This window comes from Pseudopodoces humilis, chromosome 9 (genome assembly GCF_049639895.1).
Source record: "Pseudopodoces humilis isolate 2021_Gansu_Grassland_sample_001 chromosome 9, ASM4963989v1, whole genome shotgun sequence".
In the NCBI taxonomy this organism is placed as follows: Eukaryota; Metazoa; Chordata; class Aves; order Passeriformes; family Paridae; genus Pseudopodoces; species Pseudopodoces humilis.
In genome coordinates this window covers 16,422,735-16,438,259 of record NC_142208.1, presented here as the reverse complement: position 1 = coordinate 16,438,259, position 15,525 = coordinate 16,422,735, and the positions used below count along the sequence as shown (strand labels likewise).

Below are 15,525 nucleotides of genomic sequence, written 5' to 3'. Positions count from 1 at the left end.
AGCAAAAAGGAGGAGATAATCCACTCATTACCCCTTTAATCTGCTGGGCTACAGTGAGAATGCTTTCTTCAAGATCAAAGACTGAAGCCTGTTTTAAAAGGCACTGAAAAAAATCTCATGAGGGACTGCAAAGGAGTGCATCGATGCTGTAATTAAAATGGCTACAGTATGAGAGTGAAGGCCTTGAACCTATTTTCTGATATTTTTTTTTCTTTAAAAAGGTAAACCACAGCAATAGTGGCTATTAGCAACAGTAGCCTGGAGCTTCCCAACTCCACTAGAAATCCAGGAAAACCAGACTGCATCTCTGTGGCCTGTTACAAGCTATGGTCTTAAGTGATGCACAACGAATTGGGAAGCTGTAATAATGCCAGTCATCAGGAGAACTAAAAAAGAGAAGCAAATTTTCCCTCCAAATCCAGAGCTAGAGATAGAACTATCTATTCAGCTTGTGTGACAAAGGTTTTGATTCCTGGGAGTTCTCAAATAAGGCTGTTTTACCCATTGGCAAATTCAGAGCTCAAGGATTACTGCAATATAAGTGAGTTATTGATAGAGGAAAAAAATTGCCAAGATCAAACTTGTGGGCAAGTAAATCATTAACTATTGGGCAAATTCTGCTACAGATTCAGAGGTCAAATCTCACGTATAGTATAGAAAATACAGCTGCTTTCACACTGCAGTAGCTGAGAAGTAGCATATCACTTTTTCAAGCTACCTCAAGCTACCTTATTTCTACAGACAGATATATGGGAGCACACAACCTTTTCCACCACAAGACACCTAACTGCTGTTACCTTACAATAATAAGGAATAGCTTATTCCTATGCCCACAGCTCAGTTAAAAATGTCTCCACAGCCTCAAAGAGCTTCTGGTCCACAGGTTTTAATTAGAAAAAACTTACCACTCTCACTTGCCTGTTGTATGTTCCAGTCACTAAGATTTTTTTGAGGCAACTTTGTTAGTTCTTAGTAATCTGAACCTAATTATCAACAGCACACACATTCTCCAGCTACTAGTAGCATAACAGTTTGCTCATTTTGAGCCAAAATTATCTATATGCAAGTCTCCTTACCTCGATTGTGCTGCAAGAGGACAATAGTGGGATTGACGATTGTGGTAGAAGGATAGGCAGAGGCAGATTTGCTGATGGAAGTGATGGAGGTTGGATAGTCAGTGCCAGGCTGGGGCACTTCATTTAGCACAGGACCTGGGTCCTGAAAAGAAGAGCAACACATCATTAGCAGTACGCAGATGGGTGCTAGACTGGGAAAATCTGGAAAAAAAAAACCCCAACATTTTAGGCTGAATGAGAAGCATAATCACAACAAATTTTAGTAAAAAAGGCATAAGCACAAGTATTATCCTGCTCCTTGTACATACCCTGCTCATTGTTAATGAAATTAGTTTGCTAAGGCAGTACTATAGTTATTTGGTGTTGGGTTTTACAACTCCAACCCCAAAAGAGGGCACTAAGTTAATCTAGCAGACACTTTGGAGCAAACACAAGGTGTCAGAAATGAGCAAATCTGGTTGGGGGAGGGAGGAAAGATGCAGACATCTTTCCCCTGATACATCCACACACAAACATTTGTTCCAAGAGTACTCTCCTTTCATAGCAAGTCAGACATGCAAAACTCATGCAATTCTGGAAGGAAACAGTATTGCTGCAGCTGGTTTGATAAGAAAAGTCTAAGGAATAAAGTTAGCACTGTCACTGAGGAGACAATGTGATACCTACCTGATTAAAGTAATGACATAAAAAGGCCCCAAAACTGACAGAGGGTAACAACTAGGACTCTAGTAAGGAAGACGGTTTTGCTGCTGGAGCACAGATAGCAAGCAGTTCTTGCTCTCCTAAAGCATCCGTCTCCATTATTTGTTTATTTCAAACCCACCTCTGAGATCATCACAGCTCTGGCTGCTCTGTAGAAATACAGGCTGTGTCAGCAGGGAGACTTTGAAACTAGCTCACCTTTGAAAAGCCTCAGTCCATGGATATTGGACTTCTGGTGGTGGTAAGGTGGCTAAGATAAAGAAGGGATGATAACTGAAGACTTGGTGTGCATCAGTTTAGACTGAGATTTTTCAAAGCTTCTTCAGGAATTTGGACACAAAATTACCCTTAATGGGGACTGAGCATCAAATCAAAGAGAATATGGGACAGCAAACCAAATTCCTGCACTCCTGCTGCTCCACTGTCAGACTCAAATACTGCAAGCCACTGATCAGTAAAATCAGCTGAGCATTCATGAGTATTTTATCATTATTAAAAGAAACCCTTAATATGCCCAAAATACTGCTCCAGAAAAATCCCTACTTCCAGTTTTTCTGGCTAAATGCAACTGCAACTCAGTGCCCTTCATACACACCAGCATCAGACCAAAGGACTTACAGCATCAGGCAGGGGACTGAACAAGGGCCAAAGTGAGGCCTGGCACCAGAACTCAGAAATAAATCATAGTGACAATTGGCCATAATCAGAACAAGCACCTACAGCTTCTCCAGCCTGGAGGGGAAATTGGGAAGAACAATCTCGTTCTGTTGGATAAAGGTGATCTTGCTTCAAGCAGCAGCTGGTCAGGCCATAGACATTTCATGGGGACAGAAAAGAATCAATGGTCTTCAGGAAGAGATGTCCCCTAGAGAGAGACCAGCCCCATTTTGCTGATTGCAACGATATTCCAAATAATGCAATCAGTAAAAAGGAGGAAGAGTCAGGGGAAAGTGTGAGAACTGGCTTTGGGGTCCACTTTGATAATTAAAATACAAATGAGAATCCCTCAAAGAAGAAGGATGGTGGATCAGGATAGGCTCAGCAGCCCCAGTGGAATCACCAAAAAGCCATTTAAATCATTGTGGAAAACAGCTCGGTGACTACATGCCTGAAGTAGGCATCCCCAAAAATGTTTCAACTCTTATCTCGAGAAAGTCAGGTACAGCAAAATTTCCACTGCACCTCTATGATTTGGATACCTCCTGGTTTTTTTTCCTGGAATCTGCAGATAGACTCCGTTAAAAAAAAAACAACATTAAACACAAAACAACCCAAAACCCCCTCCAAAACACAAACAAAGAAAGAACACCAAACAAACAAAAAACAAAGTAAAACTAAAACACCAAATCCAAACTTACATTCATTGCTGTCTGCGATAAAAACCCTACCAATTTTAATGAAGGTAGAAAGGCCAATGCTGAGAACTTTTGAAATTATTATACTTGGTTGTTTTTTTTTCTTTCTTTACCCCAGCCCACATGCCTGTTTGCTAGATCCCTATAGAGTCAAAGGACAGAGCAAGCAACATCATGAGAGAACGCAGTTAAGGAGGGTAGGGTACTTTTTGCTTCCTATGCAATTTTAACTGAGAGCTACTTTTCCTCCTTGTCCTCGGGGACTTTTTAAAATAGGTGATGAGCTTAAAGAGAAACAAAACTTAACTCAAGAAGAACACAGTAAATTCCAAGTTCAAACTCTTGCAGACTGAATTATTCAATATTTTCAAAGACAAGCAATTCCAAAATGAAGAGAGACTCTCTCCCTAATCTATTGCATAGCACCTCCATGCATGGAGGACTCTTTGTACAGTAACTGATCTTATAACTTGTAGGTCACTGGATACTGGCAGGAATCTTACACTGATTTTATCAGGGATTTGTGTGGAGACCATATGGTCTTGTGGCTTCAAGTGGAACTGAAAGCCAGACCTAACCTTTAACTGGCCTGCTGTTGTTACTTTAAATGTTATTAAAACACAATTAAGGATGCTATAAAAAGAGCCTGAAAAGATCAGTTAGTTGCAGCTATTCAGTTTATGCAGAATTCATTATTCTGAGCAAATCCTGTGAAGACTTAAGGTGTACATCACCCAGCAGAATGGGCACAAAGGGAGACAGTCAAATGTTTTGAGAAGTCAAAAGAAAATTCAAAACTGCACAAGGCAGGCAAACTGCATGCACTAGCACAGGACGCAAACAAGGTTTCAGTTGTCATGCTGCTGGCAGGGAGTTAGTCATCACTCCTCCCTCAAGTTTAGTATTGCAAGGAGAAAGTAATTTTAATCCAGGAATACAAATTTAGGAAAAGGGCGAGGAGGGTACTTGGCAAGCTTACTGTATGTGAGATGACTCCAGTGATTTCAGGCTTCAAGTCCCTGTGCAAAGCCCCCGTGACCGGGGGAACAAGTGAAGGTGGTGATGAGAAGAATGGCAGTTTCGGGTAAACAGAGGGTAATGTGCCAGATGTGGAGGGTGCTTGGTTATGGTGGGAACCCCTCTGGAGATGTGGGGGAATGAAATCATCTAGAGTTGGAAAAGTCAAGGGTGAGCCAGGAGAAACAATCTCAGGGAATACGGAGCCTTGCCCGAAAGGAACCAGAGGCGGTGGTGGAGTGCTGGAGCTGCCTTCTTGCTGTCTGTCTGGATTAACCTGGAGGAGGGGGACTACTATAACTCCAGGCTGAGCTGAGGTGGTGGCAGTGGCATCCTGTAGGAAACAAGGTGTTGTTATGCACTGGGGAAGATTGTTACTTTAGTCTAATGCAGCCATATGGTGTCATGCAAGGAATGTACCCAAAATGATACAAAGCCCCAGCAGATCATCTTTCCTTAAAGAGACACACTTCTTCAGGCTTGTACCCAAAATGATACAAAGCCCCAGCAGATCATCTTTCCTTAAAGAGACACACTTCTTCAGGCTTGCAGCCCTGGCCTCTATAAACACAATGTTTTTTCACAAAAATCCTTATTCCCCCTCGCCACCCCTCTTCTCCAGATCTGTGTAGCAAGGCTAAATCAAACCAAAGAACAGCTCAGCATTCACCATCACTTGAGAAGCTCTAACCATTACACATTAGAGAGTTTGCTTCTTTTACATCTCCCTAAAATAGAGATTCTCACCAGTCCAACCCAACTCCCTCCAAACACCACACACACACACAAACACACAGATCAACACTGAGGGGACACACATGGGGTGTTAAATATTATCAAGTAAAAGACCACAAGACTCAGGGAGGCACAACAAGTGCTGAGAAATTGAGGTAGGAGGGGAATAAAGCATTATAGGAACACTGTAATGAATTAAAGAACTGTTCGCTCGGCTGAAAGAAAACAAGGTTATGGAGAAAACATGTACCATGCTGCGTCCCATTGCCTTGTATGGTGGCTGTCGCTGCTGAGTAAGGTAAGGCTCTTTTCTCATCCTGTCCTCTGTGGCAGTTGTGCTCTGGGGCTCTAGCACTCTGTCCCTCACAGCTTGCGGAGGTGATGACTGAGTCCGGGAGGGCTGGCCTGCACCATAACTAACTGCGTCTTTGCTGAGGACAATGTAAAAGTACGGCCTGGGAGGAATAGGAGGAGGAGGAGCAGCAGGAAGAGACTTTTCAGTGTCTGTTACAGAGGAAACAATGTTGGTGGCTGGTGCCTGAGTGAGCTCAGCACCCAAACTGGTGCTGGCTGCTGTGTCATGTGTGGTGCCAGTGGAATTTTGAGATGCGCCTGAGCAAGTGCTGTTAGATAAACAAGCTACATATAGTTTGCTGACCTTTTTATCCGCCTTCGTCTCATGACTGGAATTCATTCCAGCCTTACTAGTGGGACCTGCCCTGTCAGGGTTGCGTTGTATGGATGATGCACCCGATGAGGAGTGACTTTCCAAGAGTGGCTGCCCAGCATGCACCTCATCTTTGGGGCCTGAAGAGGGAGAACGCCCTGCTGGCAAGCCTTGCTTCCCACTGGGGACGGCCCCGTAGGGGGTAGGTGATGACAAATAACAGCGTGCACTGGTGTTTGGCGATGCACGCTGTGTGTAAGGCTTGGGTGCATTCAGGTACACACAGTCCATGATGGGCACTGGCAACAGGTTGGTCACTTTAGTGTCAGTGCGAGGACGCCATGCAAAGCTTTCCTCTTTGGGAAGAGGAGGACGGGGAGGAGCAAGGGCCTGATCAGGCAGAGTCAAGAAGGTAGGAAGGAGAGAGGAAGCAGCATCAAATGAAAGGAAAAAGGAAGGAAAAAAAATTAAATCTTCAGAATGAATTTGATCATTAGACTTGGGTTAAGCAGGTTTTAATACAGCAAGAATAAAAAGCAAATACAGTATCTGGAAGGCCAGTGCAGAACTCATTCACATCCATCATCTCACACATTCTTTCTTAGCACAGCTCAATGAAGCACACAAACTTAACCCAGCCCTCAAGTCCCTGCCTACATGTTTCTCTCTCTGTGCTCAATAATTCTCACTACTGTATTGTTTCAAGAGGACTGCACAGCAACACCCACGATGCCCCTGGGAAAGCCTCCGTCAAGATTTAACATCATGGCTAATTTAATTCTGTCTCATGCTTGTGTAACTAAACACTTCTCAGCACTAAGGACAGTTGAACTGCAAAGCCCAATTCAGAGTTCTAGGCCGTCTCTGCATGTTAAGTGCACTGCTGAAAAGTGAACATTGCCAAGTTTCACCATTGCTAATGAAAGCAGACATCATGTGAGTGCTGTAACCTGCCACAGCTGGTCAAGTAAAAAGTCAGCATTTCTTCATTCTAAAGGCCAGTTCCTCAATTCTCTTTAGGATTTTTCCATCCTGAAAATGCTTTCAGGAACACCAGAATAATTTAAAGTTTCTTGAGGAACTGAGATCATCAGAATTTGCCTCCAGAGTCAAGATCCCCGAGAGAAATCCTGCTTCCAGTAAATAATAAGAAAAGTTTACTGGTTTTAGTACTTGGCAATATATAACTTGCTAACTCCAAATCACCTGCCTACTGCAACTCAAATTACAGTGAATTTTTTTGAAAGCCAAACTTTTTGAGATAAAATAACAATACAGAGGTTTCATTTGATTTATTGCTTTTTCGCCAGTAGCTAAAAACTATGATCTATTGGAAAAAAGACAATACCCACCTGGTGAACAGCAGCTCTCTCTGGATGTTTGCAAATTAACCCTTTGGAGACTGTGAAAGTCGGTTTTACAAACACCCTGTTGTCATATCTTTATGGGCAAAGGCTGCCTAAACTACTGCTATAAATGTCAAAACCAGAGAATGAGGATGCCTTAAAAGCTTGCAGCATTCAAATCTGGAAAGAGATATCCTTTAAAAGTCATCCACATATGACAAGTTGTAGCAAGCACCTATTCTTGTTACATGGATACAGATGTAGAAAAGTTTCATAAAATTAAATTTTGCTGTTCCAAAAACTGCTGTCCTCATGCTGCCCCTCTGCCCCTTCCACCCTTCCCTGAAGCATAAGGGAGTAGAAAAGTGGGTTGGTTAGTGCTGTTCTAAAGGGCTTCTGCCTCTGAACAGGTTCACCCCTTTTGGAATTTCTTCCACTTCAGCTCAGGTTCACCAGTAGTTCTTGAGACTTCTGTAACAAGTCCTATGTGCATCAGTGCTCTCTCTGTTCATCAGCAAGATCAGGAAAGGACTATAGCTCTAAGTATAAAGCAGAAATGGGTCTCTCTTCAGGGTGCTGCTCCTTCCCACACCTTCATTGGAGCTATTCCTTCTTCCACTCTCACTTACGGTACCTGGCCTGTAGCATTACTAAAGGGACCCTGATGATGGGAGCAGTAATGCTGATAGGGGACTAGGCTTTAAAGGGACTCTGTTCCACACAAGAATCCAGTTTCTAATGAAGAGTTTCCTTACCAGCTTCCAGACTGCTTCTGTGCAGACTGAGCACTCAAAAAAAAAAAAATTAAAGAAATTGCACTTCTCTACTTCTCTTAGCAGACTGACTCTAAAAATTTACCTTCAGGTACCAATAACCTTTCTCTTGTTGGCTTCTATCAGTTACAGTGTTAAAACTAGAAGGTATTTCCCCAATATTTTATTTTTAATGTAGGATGCAACTGATTTCAGCCTACAGCAATTTATAGGAAATAAACCAGCATAAAATACAAAATAATTACAGATGACTACTTCACCTTTTTTCTTGCAAACAGCGATTTCCTCCTCCTTCATCCACACACGAAGCACTGTGGTGTGCCTGAATACATGAGCTCCACAACACTTTGCTGACATTAGTGTTGCCCCCATTTTAAAGTTAGAAAAAGCTGAGGCACAGCAACTTACCCATCTGCAGCCAAGTCTGGAGTTCAGCCCAGGACTCCTGATCACGAATCCAGTGCTTGAACCCAGATGATCACCCTCAGGGTCACAGAAGAAAGGCTTACCTGTGGCTTGCTGTCTGAAGAAAGGTTCGGACGCACACTCCGATAACCCTTGGCAGCCAGAGAAGATGGCTGGGCATCCCCATTGGCATCAGTGTTAGACGATGACCTCCAATCATCTGCGAGGGGAAAGAAAACTCAGATCACAGATTCCCTCCAGTTGCAGGACAAGTCAAAAGGGGGGACTCTTTTCTTCCTTTTCCCTCCCTTTCTTTTTTTTCCCCCAGGCAACAAGAAATAATTCCAATAAAGCAACGGAAGTAACAACAGAAGCAGCCAATGTTTATACCTGTTTCTGAGTTTTCTGGCTCCAGACCTAAGTGTTTCACAGAAAGGAGGGACAGAGGAGTAGGGGGTGGAGGATAGGCATAGAGGAAAAGAAAGGGGAAAAAAATAAACCATTACATTTCCAGAAAACATGTACCAATTGAAGTTAAGAGTCAAGCTACTTCATTTCACACATAAAATGCTTTCTGACAGGGCTGTGAAATTACCATAGAGACCGGCCCTAAACATGATGTCCTCCTTGTTTCTGACCTTTGTAAACACAAGCCAATTCATTCAGAGCACTGAAGAAACAATTGTTCATTGACATTCTTATTTCAGAGGCAAAAAGTCTGCCCAGCTAGCTACTTTCTAAAGCTGCAGCTTGACATCCAGACACCACAAATTACTGGAAATGTAGGGACCCTGTATTCAGATTATGAAGACATATCTATCCTTAACAACATCACCATATGTGATTGAGATAGAGGATTGCCAATAAATAGATCAAGTTTTGCAGACTAAGTGCACAAAGGGAGTTAAAAGATACAGCATCACTTTACAACCCAGTCCCTGCAGCTACACGCAGTGGTCTCATCACATATTTTTGCCCACTTCCCACTGGGCTCCTCCCCACCCTGTACCCATTTTGCTGTTTAAGTTATATGCACAAAGCTCTTCCAGCTCCAAAGTACATTTCATAAAGCGATTGAGAGAGTAAGAAAAAGAAGTATTAATGAACTGATTTCCATAGTAATGGGTCTATTGCCATTCAAGCTGTTGGAAATTTATGAAGCCATCAACAGAAAGGAGAGAGGCAACAGCAGGGGGTAGGAATGAAGAAACAGAGAAAGGCAAGAATAAAAAGAGGGTAGGTCATGGGTGGAGCAGAATGGGAGAAGACAGAGCAGAAAGTGACACATTAGGGCTAGGATTAATGGAATTGCCCTTTTCCCAACAATACAGTCAGAAACGATGTATGCTTTCCTTTCAATAGCATGTTTTACCCCCTCCCCCTTAACGGCATCTTGCCTTTGGGAGTTCATCCTCTTTGCCAAACCCACGACACTGGCCAGGTTTGTTATGCTTTGCCTGTCTCCTACAATTAAGTAATTACACGTCTGCTACTGAAAGACAGCAGAGCTCTGTGGGGATGCCGTCCATCTGGGGAGACGCTATCCCCGCTTCCCTGACAACCCAGCTGAATGCTGCAGTGGCAGTAGCACCACTCAACTTTCTGTTCCACCTCATGCCTGGGATAAAAGGAGGTGACACAGGCTGCCCTGGGAGCAGTGGGGGTGGGCGAGGAAGTAAGAAGAGGACTGAGAGTTTTTGGTGCTCCTGACAAACTTCAGTCAATGACTGAGTGTTCATGAAACCTGCACTAGGAGTCAGTCTGTCTACTGGTCTGGTCCTTTCAAGAGGTTTCCAACTATGCTATGGAATTCTGGGCTTTAAATCATAATTATAAGGTAAGCCCAAGACCCTGGACTGACCTGTCTTGAGGTTACTGTGAGTAACAGATTCCAGTTAGCTTTCCACAACTTACTTTCAGGTTGCTCAACATCCTGAGGACATGGTGAAGTGATACTCCGATTCCCTTCATAGGATGGAGTTGCACGGAGGGTTACAGCTCCTTTTCCACTGCAGACTTTCGTGGGATCCATTTCTACAGGAAACACACATGCACAGAAGAAACACATAGAAAGGGATGATGCTATCACAGCCATCAGAGCTCTAGAGTAATTTTAGCATGGCTGCCTCCAGGTGAATCAATCTAGTAATGTCTGTGCAGATGAAGATTAGCTCTGTTTTTAAAGCATTGAGAAATCAAAGCAGTTTTATATTAATGTAATCGATGAATGTAGCAGTTAAGGTCTGAGTTATTGCAACAGAGCTGAGAAAAAAGGGGGGAAAAGAGTGAACCAAAGGTCACAAGTCCATTTGCTTTATTTGTTCTACTTTTTACAGATATTGTGCTAGCAAGGACAGTCTACCATTACACCTGTGGCTCTGCTATAGAGACATTCCAGTGACATAATGCACACACTTTGTGTGCCAAAGCTTAAGAATGCCTTTTGTGGAGGACTGAAAGAGGAAAAAAAAAAAAATTGACCACTGGAAGATGAAATCCTGTAACAATGCTGAATACAATCTAAAGGCAAGGCACTGCAAGGCATCTCTCTGTCATCTCCCCGTTTCATTTCAGTGTTTCACCTTCTGACAAAGGAACCCAAATCCCAGAAAGTAGGAGATTTAAGACATGCCTATTAAGATCAACCTGTGAGCCAGATACCAGATCATGCCAGTGTCCTTGCTGAGGCACAGTTCAGCACAGCTTCTGTGTAGGCTTACCTTTGTGCATTTCAGTCCATGATCTGGGTTTTCTCCTCCTGTCATCCTATTAAGTAATAAAAAACCAGTACTTCAAAGCTACCTCTCTTTCTTCCCCTACTTAAAATCTTTCTAGAGAGCTGTTTCTTTTAAGATACCTCTGGAAATAATAAGCCTGAAAAGTGTCTTGTTTCTCTAGGCTACTTCCATACACATCAACTCCTCTTCTCATGCACTATTAGGGACCCTGCAGCTGCCATCAGACTTCACTTACCTACACAGAGGTACCAGCCCCACCATGACTGCACAGGGAGCGGGAAGAAGTACTGAGTGCAGGCTCCATTACACAGTTGACAACATAATAACTTTTATCTTTATGGGTTGAGGACTATGCTATCTATGCATGGCGAAGGATGCAGCTCTTCTCCAGGAACTGCTATGATAACAAAAATGGTATTTGTGCAGATCAGCATTCCCTGGCTGATTTCAGCCTCACCAAATTCACACCAGTACAGTGCCTACAAACCATGGTAACACCCTAAGGTTGCAAACCACAGCCAGTGAGGCCACAATGTGGGGAAACATCAATATGCCAGATGGACAATGGCAATGAATACTAAGCTCCAGTCTCTCACTGAAAGCCCTCTGTACTGGAATCTCCACTGCTGAAGCCCTTACATGGGTTTCCAATGCTTTAGAGATTTCACAAAAAACATAGTTTCAGATCCATACTTAATAAAAAGGATGGAGTAAGTAAGAAAGCAGAAGATACCTTCCTATAGTTCAGCCTTCAGCTAACAGGCAAAATTGAGGCAGCCTCTGTGAGGGAAAAGACTATCCACCAATGCATATCAAAAGCTGTTTCATCCTTAAATATACCACACCTGATTGCAACTTAAGGTCATGCACATTCCTGGTAAAATAGAAGTTGACTTCTCTGACTGATTTTTGCATGGTTCAGGTAGGGTCAGGATTCCTTTTGCCCAAGACTGCAGTTCTGGCTATCATTCACATCTGCACAGCACAACATAGAACCCAAGGACTCTATGAACTCACTTTCAAACCACAGGACAAAGGTTTAAGCTCTGAGACTCCAATTTTAAGAGTGCTGTAAATGTAAATCACAGACACAAAGCTGGGAGTCACTGGGCCTGATATGAACATCCACAAAGCGTGCAGGGTAGCTGTCCTCCTATGACCCTATGCCTACATTTGCTTCACAGGCACTGGAGAGAAATGGAAACAGAACTCAACATCTACGACATGTCAAAACAATATCTTCATGATACTGGAGAAGAATAAAATTTGGGAATCAATGCATTTTTTTTATTGTCCATACAACAGATTAAACCTGTATACTGAACCAAAAGAATAAGAGTCTCTAAAATAATGTTCTGAACTAAAAAAAAAATAAATTAAAATGCTTTGAAAATACTTGAAAATAAAATCTTGACAGACTATCTCACCTTGGGTGGTGAAAACAAATGTCTAGAATGATGAATTCCCTCACAAATGACAGAAAATAAGAATCTGAATCTCTCAGTATAGAAATCCAGCAGCTAGTAATAAACAGGACATTAGGAGTGTACTAGTCCAACAAAGCACATGTGTGACAGATTAGGAGAGACAAGCAGTATCAGCGACACTAGTCTGACTGTCCAAATCCAGCAAAGTACAAGCACAATCTTGTACTTGTAGTGGGGAAGCATGCGCCTGGGGAGAGGGTGACAGACAGCCTAACATCCTTACTTATTCACATGTGGATTAAATTCAGTGCATGTACAGAAAAACAAAACCATACCACCAATGTTGAACTATGCTTGAACCATTTGTTTTCATAAAGACCAAAGATATGCAGGAAACATTCTCTGGTTCTTCAGGAGTTTGGTTCAAAATGAGTCTATAATAATAATAACAGTATTTTTCATACTCGAGCATTAGTAGAAGGGCTTACAATGATCCCAGATTCAAGCAGACACAATTATGTCTGCAGAAGAGCAGCATAATTGAGAACAGTGTATTGTGCCATCAAGAGCTAACTGCATTACCTACTGAAATCTGCAGCTCTGGGAGGACTGAGAGGAGCACAAAGCTGAGAATTAGCCAAAGCATGTGGGTGAAGAAGAGAGACAATGATAGAGAGAAGAGAGACAATGATGGCTAACTAACACATGGCAGGGGAGGAAAGAAGATACCTGTAGGCAGCACTAGGTGAGGAGAACTTTTCACTTTCTTCACAGGGATTATTTTAACGGCAGAAATAGAACGTGTACATAAAGGGACGTCAACAGCTGCAAACACAAAAGTGTAAATGGCACATCCAAAAAGGAAAGAACAGAGTTTGGGAAGCATGCCACAAAATTTTCTAACGTATTTAGAGACACAATAGGAGGAAATTCAAATACAAAAGCAGTCTAGAGAGCAATGATGCAACTGTTAAAAATATCCCTTAATTCGCCCTAATTCAGGATGTGTCTGTTTTATGCAACATACAGAACTGCTTACTGAATGGACTAATGCTGACTGCCACTATGCTGCAGGCAAAAAGAATCTGGAAGCATTAGTTTTTAGAAGGCATCCAAAAATTTTAGTGTAATCATTTAACTGAGGTACACTACATGCAAAAATAAAAATGTTAAGTAAAACATTAATATGGTTCAGTAAAAACAAAATAAAGTGAAAAAAACCTCAAGTACTGAAAGGCTGAGAGAAGACTATTCAACTAAAAGAACATTAAACATTACATAAATTCTGAATTTTATGGCTTATTTTTTACAAGTTCAACAACAGAAGTAAGTGAAATAATCTTAAAAAAGGTCCCATGCTAAAGGGTAGCATCCATATAGCCATTTCAGAAGAAAAAAAAAAATCCATCCATATAAACAGTAAATTGAAGAGATTTCTACCTGACTTCATCAGCTAGCACACTAATTATACTACATGTGGTAAAATTGGGGAAAACCATACATAGCACTATGCAAAATTCTAGCAATTGTTACAAAACTGTTCAAATCAACGGGTACAAAGAGGGGTCGTTGTGAAAAAGGCAGTTCTATTCAGAGGTGAAGCTCAACAGGAGCTGCCAAGATAAACACCTTGTATATCATGACTCTACCAGCATAATTTGAGTAGTGTTCTTTATTTCTGCAGAGCCAGGATTTTCTTCTATAAAACCTGTTCCCTGTATGTATTAGCTGGAAAATTATAGATGTCTTGTCACATTCCTGCCATCTCTCTCATGCCTGTAAAATCAGGAGTAAGAGGAACCACACTTCTAATACTTTACAGACTAACACTGAGCACTGGGCCGGCTTGAGGAAGGCACTGACATCAGGGTGGTGTGTACACCCCCTCTTGTGGCAGATCTTTCTGATACTCGGCAAAACTAGAAGGCACAGATTTCACAACCTAGAAAATTAGTCTCAAACAACAAAAGCCTGGTCAAAGAGCCTGACAGAATTTTTGAAAAACTCATAAAATCATTAGTTTTTAATTTGATAGAATTGTTTAATTTTCTTTTTATAAAAGAGGAACCGAAATCAAACCCTATTTTCCGTTCTTCCTGAGCAGAGGCCCTGTGAATACAACAGATCCCAAATCAAACAGTCTGTGGCTCAGGAAACAATCCTGATTCTGTTCTGCTTTGAAACTGACTGAATTCATCCATGCCCAATGCAGTCAAAATACTAACCGCTATAAAAAGGCATCAAAGGAAAAGAAAGGAAATTAAACCAACAGAAAATCAACCCATACCCACATACTTTCACCCTGCCAAAACAGACACAGGCATTCTACAAAACTGAATGCTATAAAAGCACACCGCAAACCAGCTGATGTTAACATGAAGACTGTTAAGATTGTTTAGATGTTTTTTACATCACTTAAATGGTTAGTTCCTGCCCTTTAATCCCAGACTCTAACCCTCACCTCTCCCTTAAGTTAACCCAGTTCACACACAGGCATCACAAACCCATGCTGTCTCAACTCACTAAGATACCAATTCGCAGGTGCTCACAAGTAGTGTACAGCTTTCCTCAAAACAGCACTAAAAATATACAAAAGAAGCAAGTCCAGCCTGCCACTTTAATGAGACAAAGAACACTTGTTGAGCTAAGAAATGCTGCTGCTACTAGCATGGTGCAGTACAAGGCTTTTCTTGTGTCAGTCGCCAAGTGAACTAAATTTGGAAGCCCCCTCAGTAGTGAATTGCCGGGAAAACCAAGCACATCACCAGCTGACATGCGGGAGGAGCTGTGGAGGTGTCCCTGGAGATCTTAACCCACCTTTTTCTTGTCCATTGCTGCTCAGCCCATTGACAACAGTTTTTGCAACATCAATTTCTTCATGTTCTGAAAGACAAATGAAGTGGTTTTCAATAAAGATTCCTGTGTGTCTACAAGGTCTTCAGCTGACATGAATAAAACCAGCTCTTGTAAATTCAGGGAAACACAGGAGACAGTGCAAGAAAAAAGCTCCAAAGGTCATGTAAAGCCCCATTTCTGAACCATGAATGAAACAAATCTACCTCTGTCACTCCTGACAAATGTTTGCCTAACGAGTTCTTGCAAACTTCCAGCACCATCCTAATGCAACCCATGGCAGTGGTTCCCAGCTGGTAAGCTTATCAGTGCTCACACTGAATTCCCAGGTCATGTTTTTCTGGAGTCTCTTCAAATAGTCCATGTTTTTCTCAAAACATTGTGCCAAAACCAGGACATGATACCCCAGCTGAGACTTGCTAAGATGTAAA

At 42.1% G+C, this 15,525-nt stretch overlaps 1 protein-coding gene across 50 annotated transcripts in view; it reads right to left on the bottom strand.

The window, feature by feature from the left end:
* The window catches only part of SORBS1 (sorbin and SH3 domain containing 1), a 164,655-nt gene that overhangs the window by 48,439 nt on the left and 100,691 nt on the right, over positions 1-15,525 (bottom strand). For 35 of the 50 annotated variants that reach the window (XM_088059985.1, XM_088059992.1, XM_088059986.1 and 32 more), the window contains 8 exons: positions 15,059-15,124; positions 12,971-13,066; positions 9,991-10,110; positions 8,467-8,493; positions 8,181-8,296; positions 5,136-5,942; positions 4,113-4,484; positions 1,077-1,218 (listed from right to left, as the gene is read on the bottom strand). In XM_088059985.1, coding sequence (XP_087916111.1) covers positions 1,077-1,218; positions 4,113-4,484; positions 5,136-5,942; positions 8,181-8,296; positions 8,467-8,493; positions 9,991-10,110; positions 12,971-13,066; positions 15,059-15,124 — 1,746 coding nt within the window. The remainder of the gene's footprint in view (positions 1-1,076; positions 1,219-4,112; positions 4,485-5,135; positions 5,943-8,180; positions 8,297-8,466; positions 8,494-9,990; positions 10,111-12,970; positions 13,067-15,058; positions 15,125-15,525) is intronic. The other 15 variants (XM_088060006.1, XM_088060004.1, XM_088060005.1 and 12 more) reach the window with 7 other exon arrangements.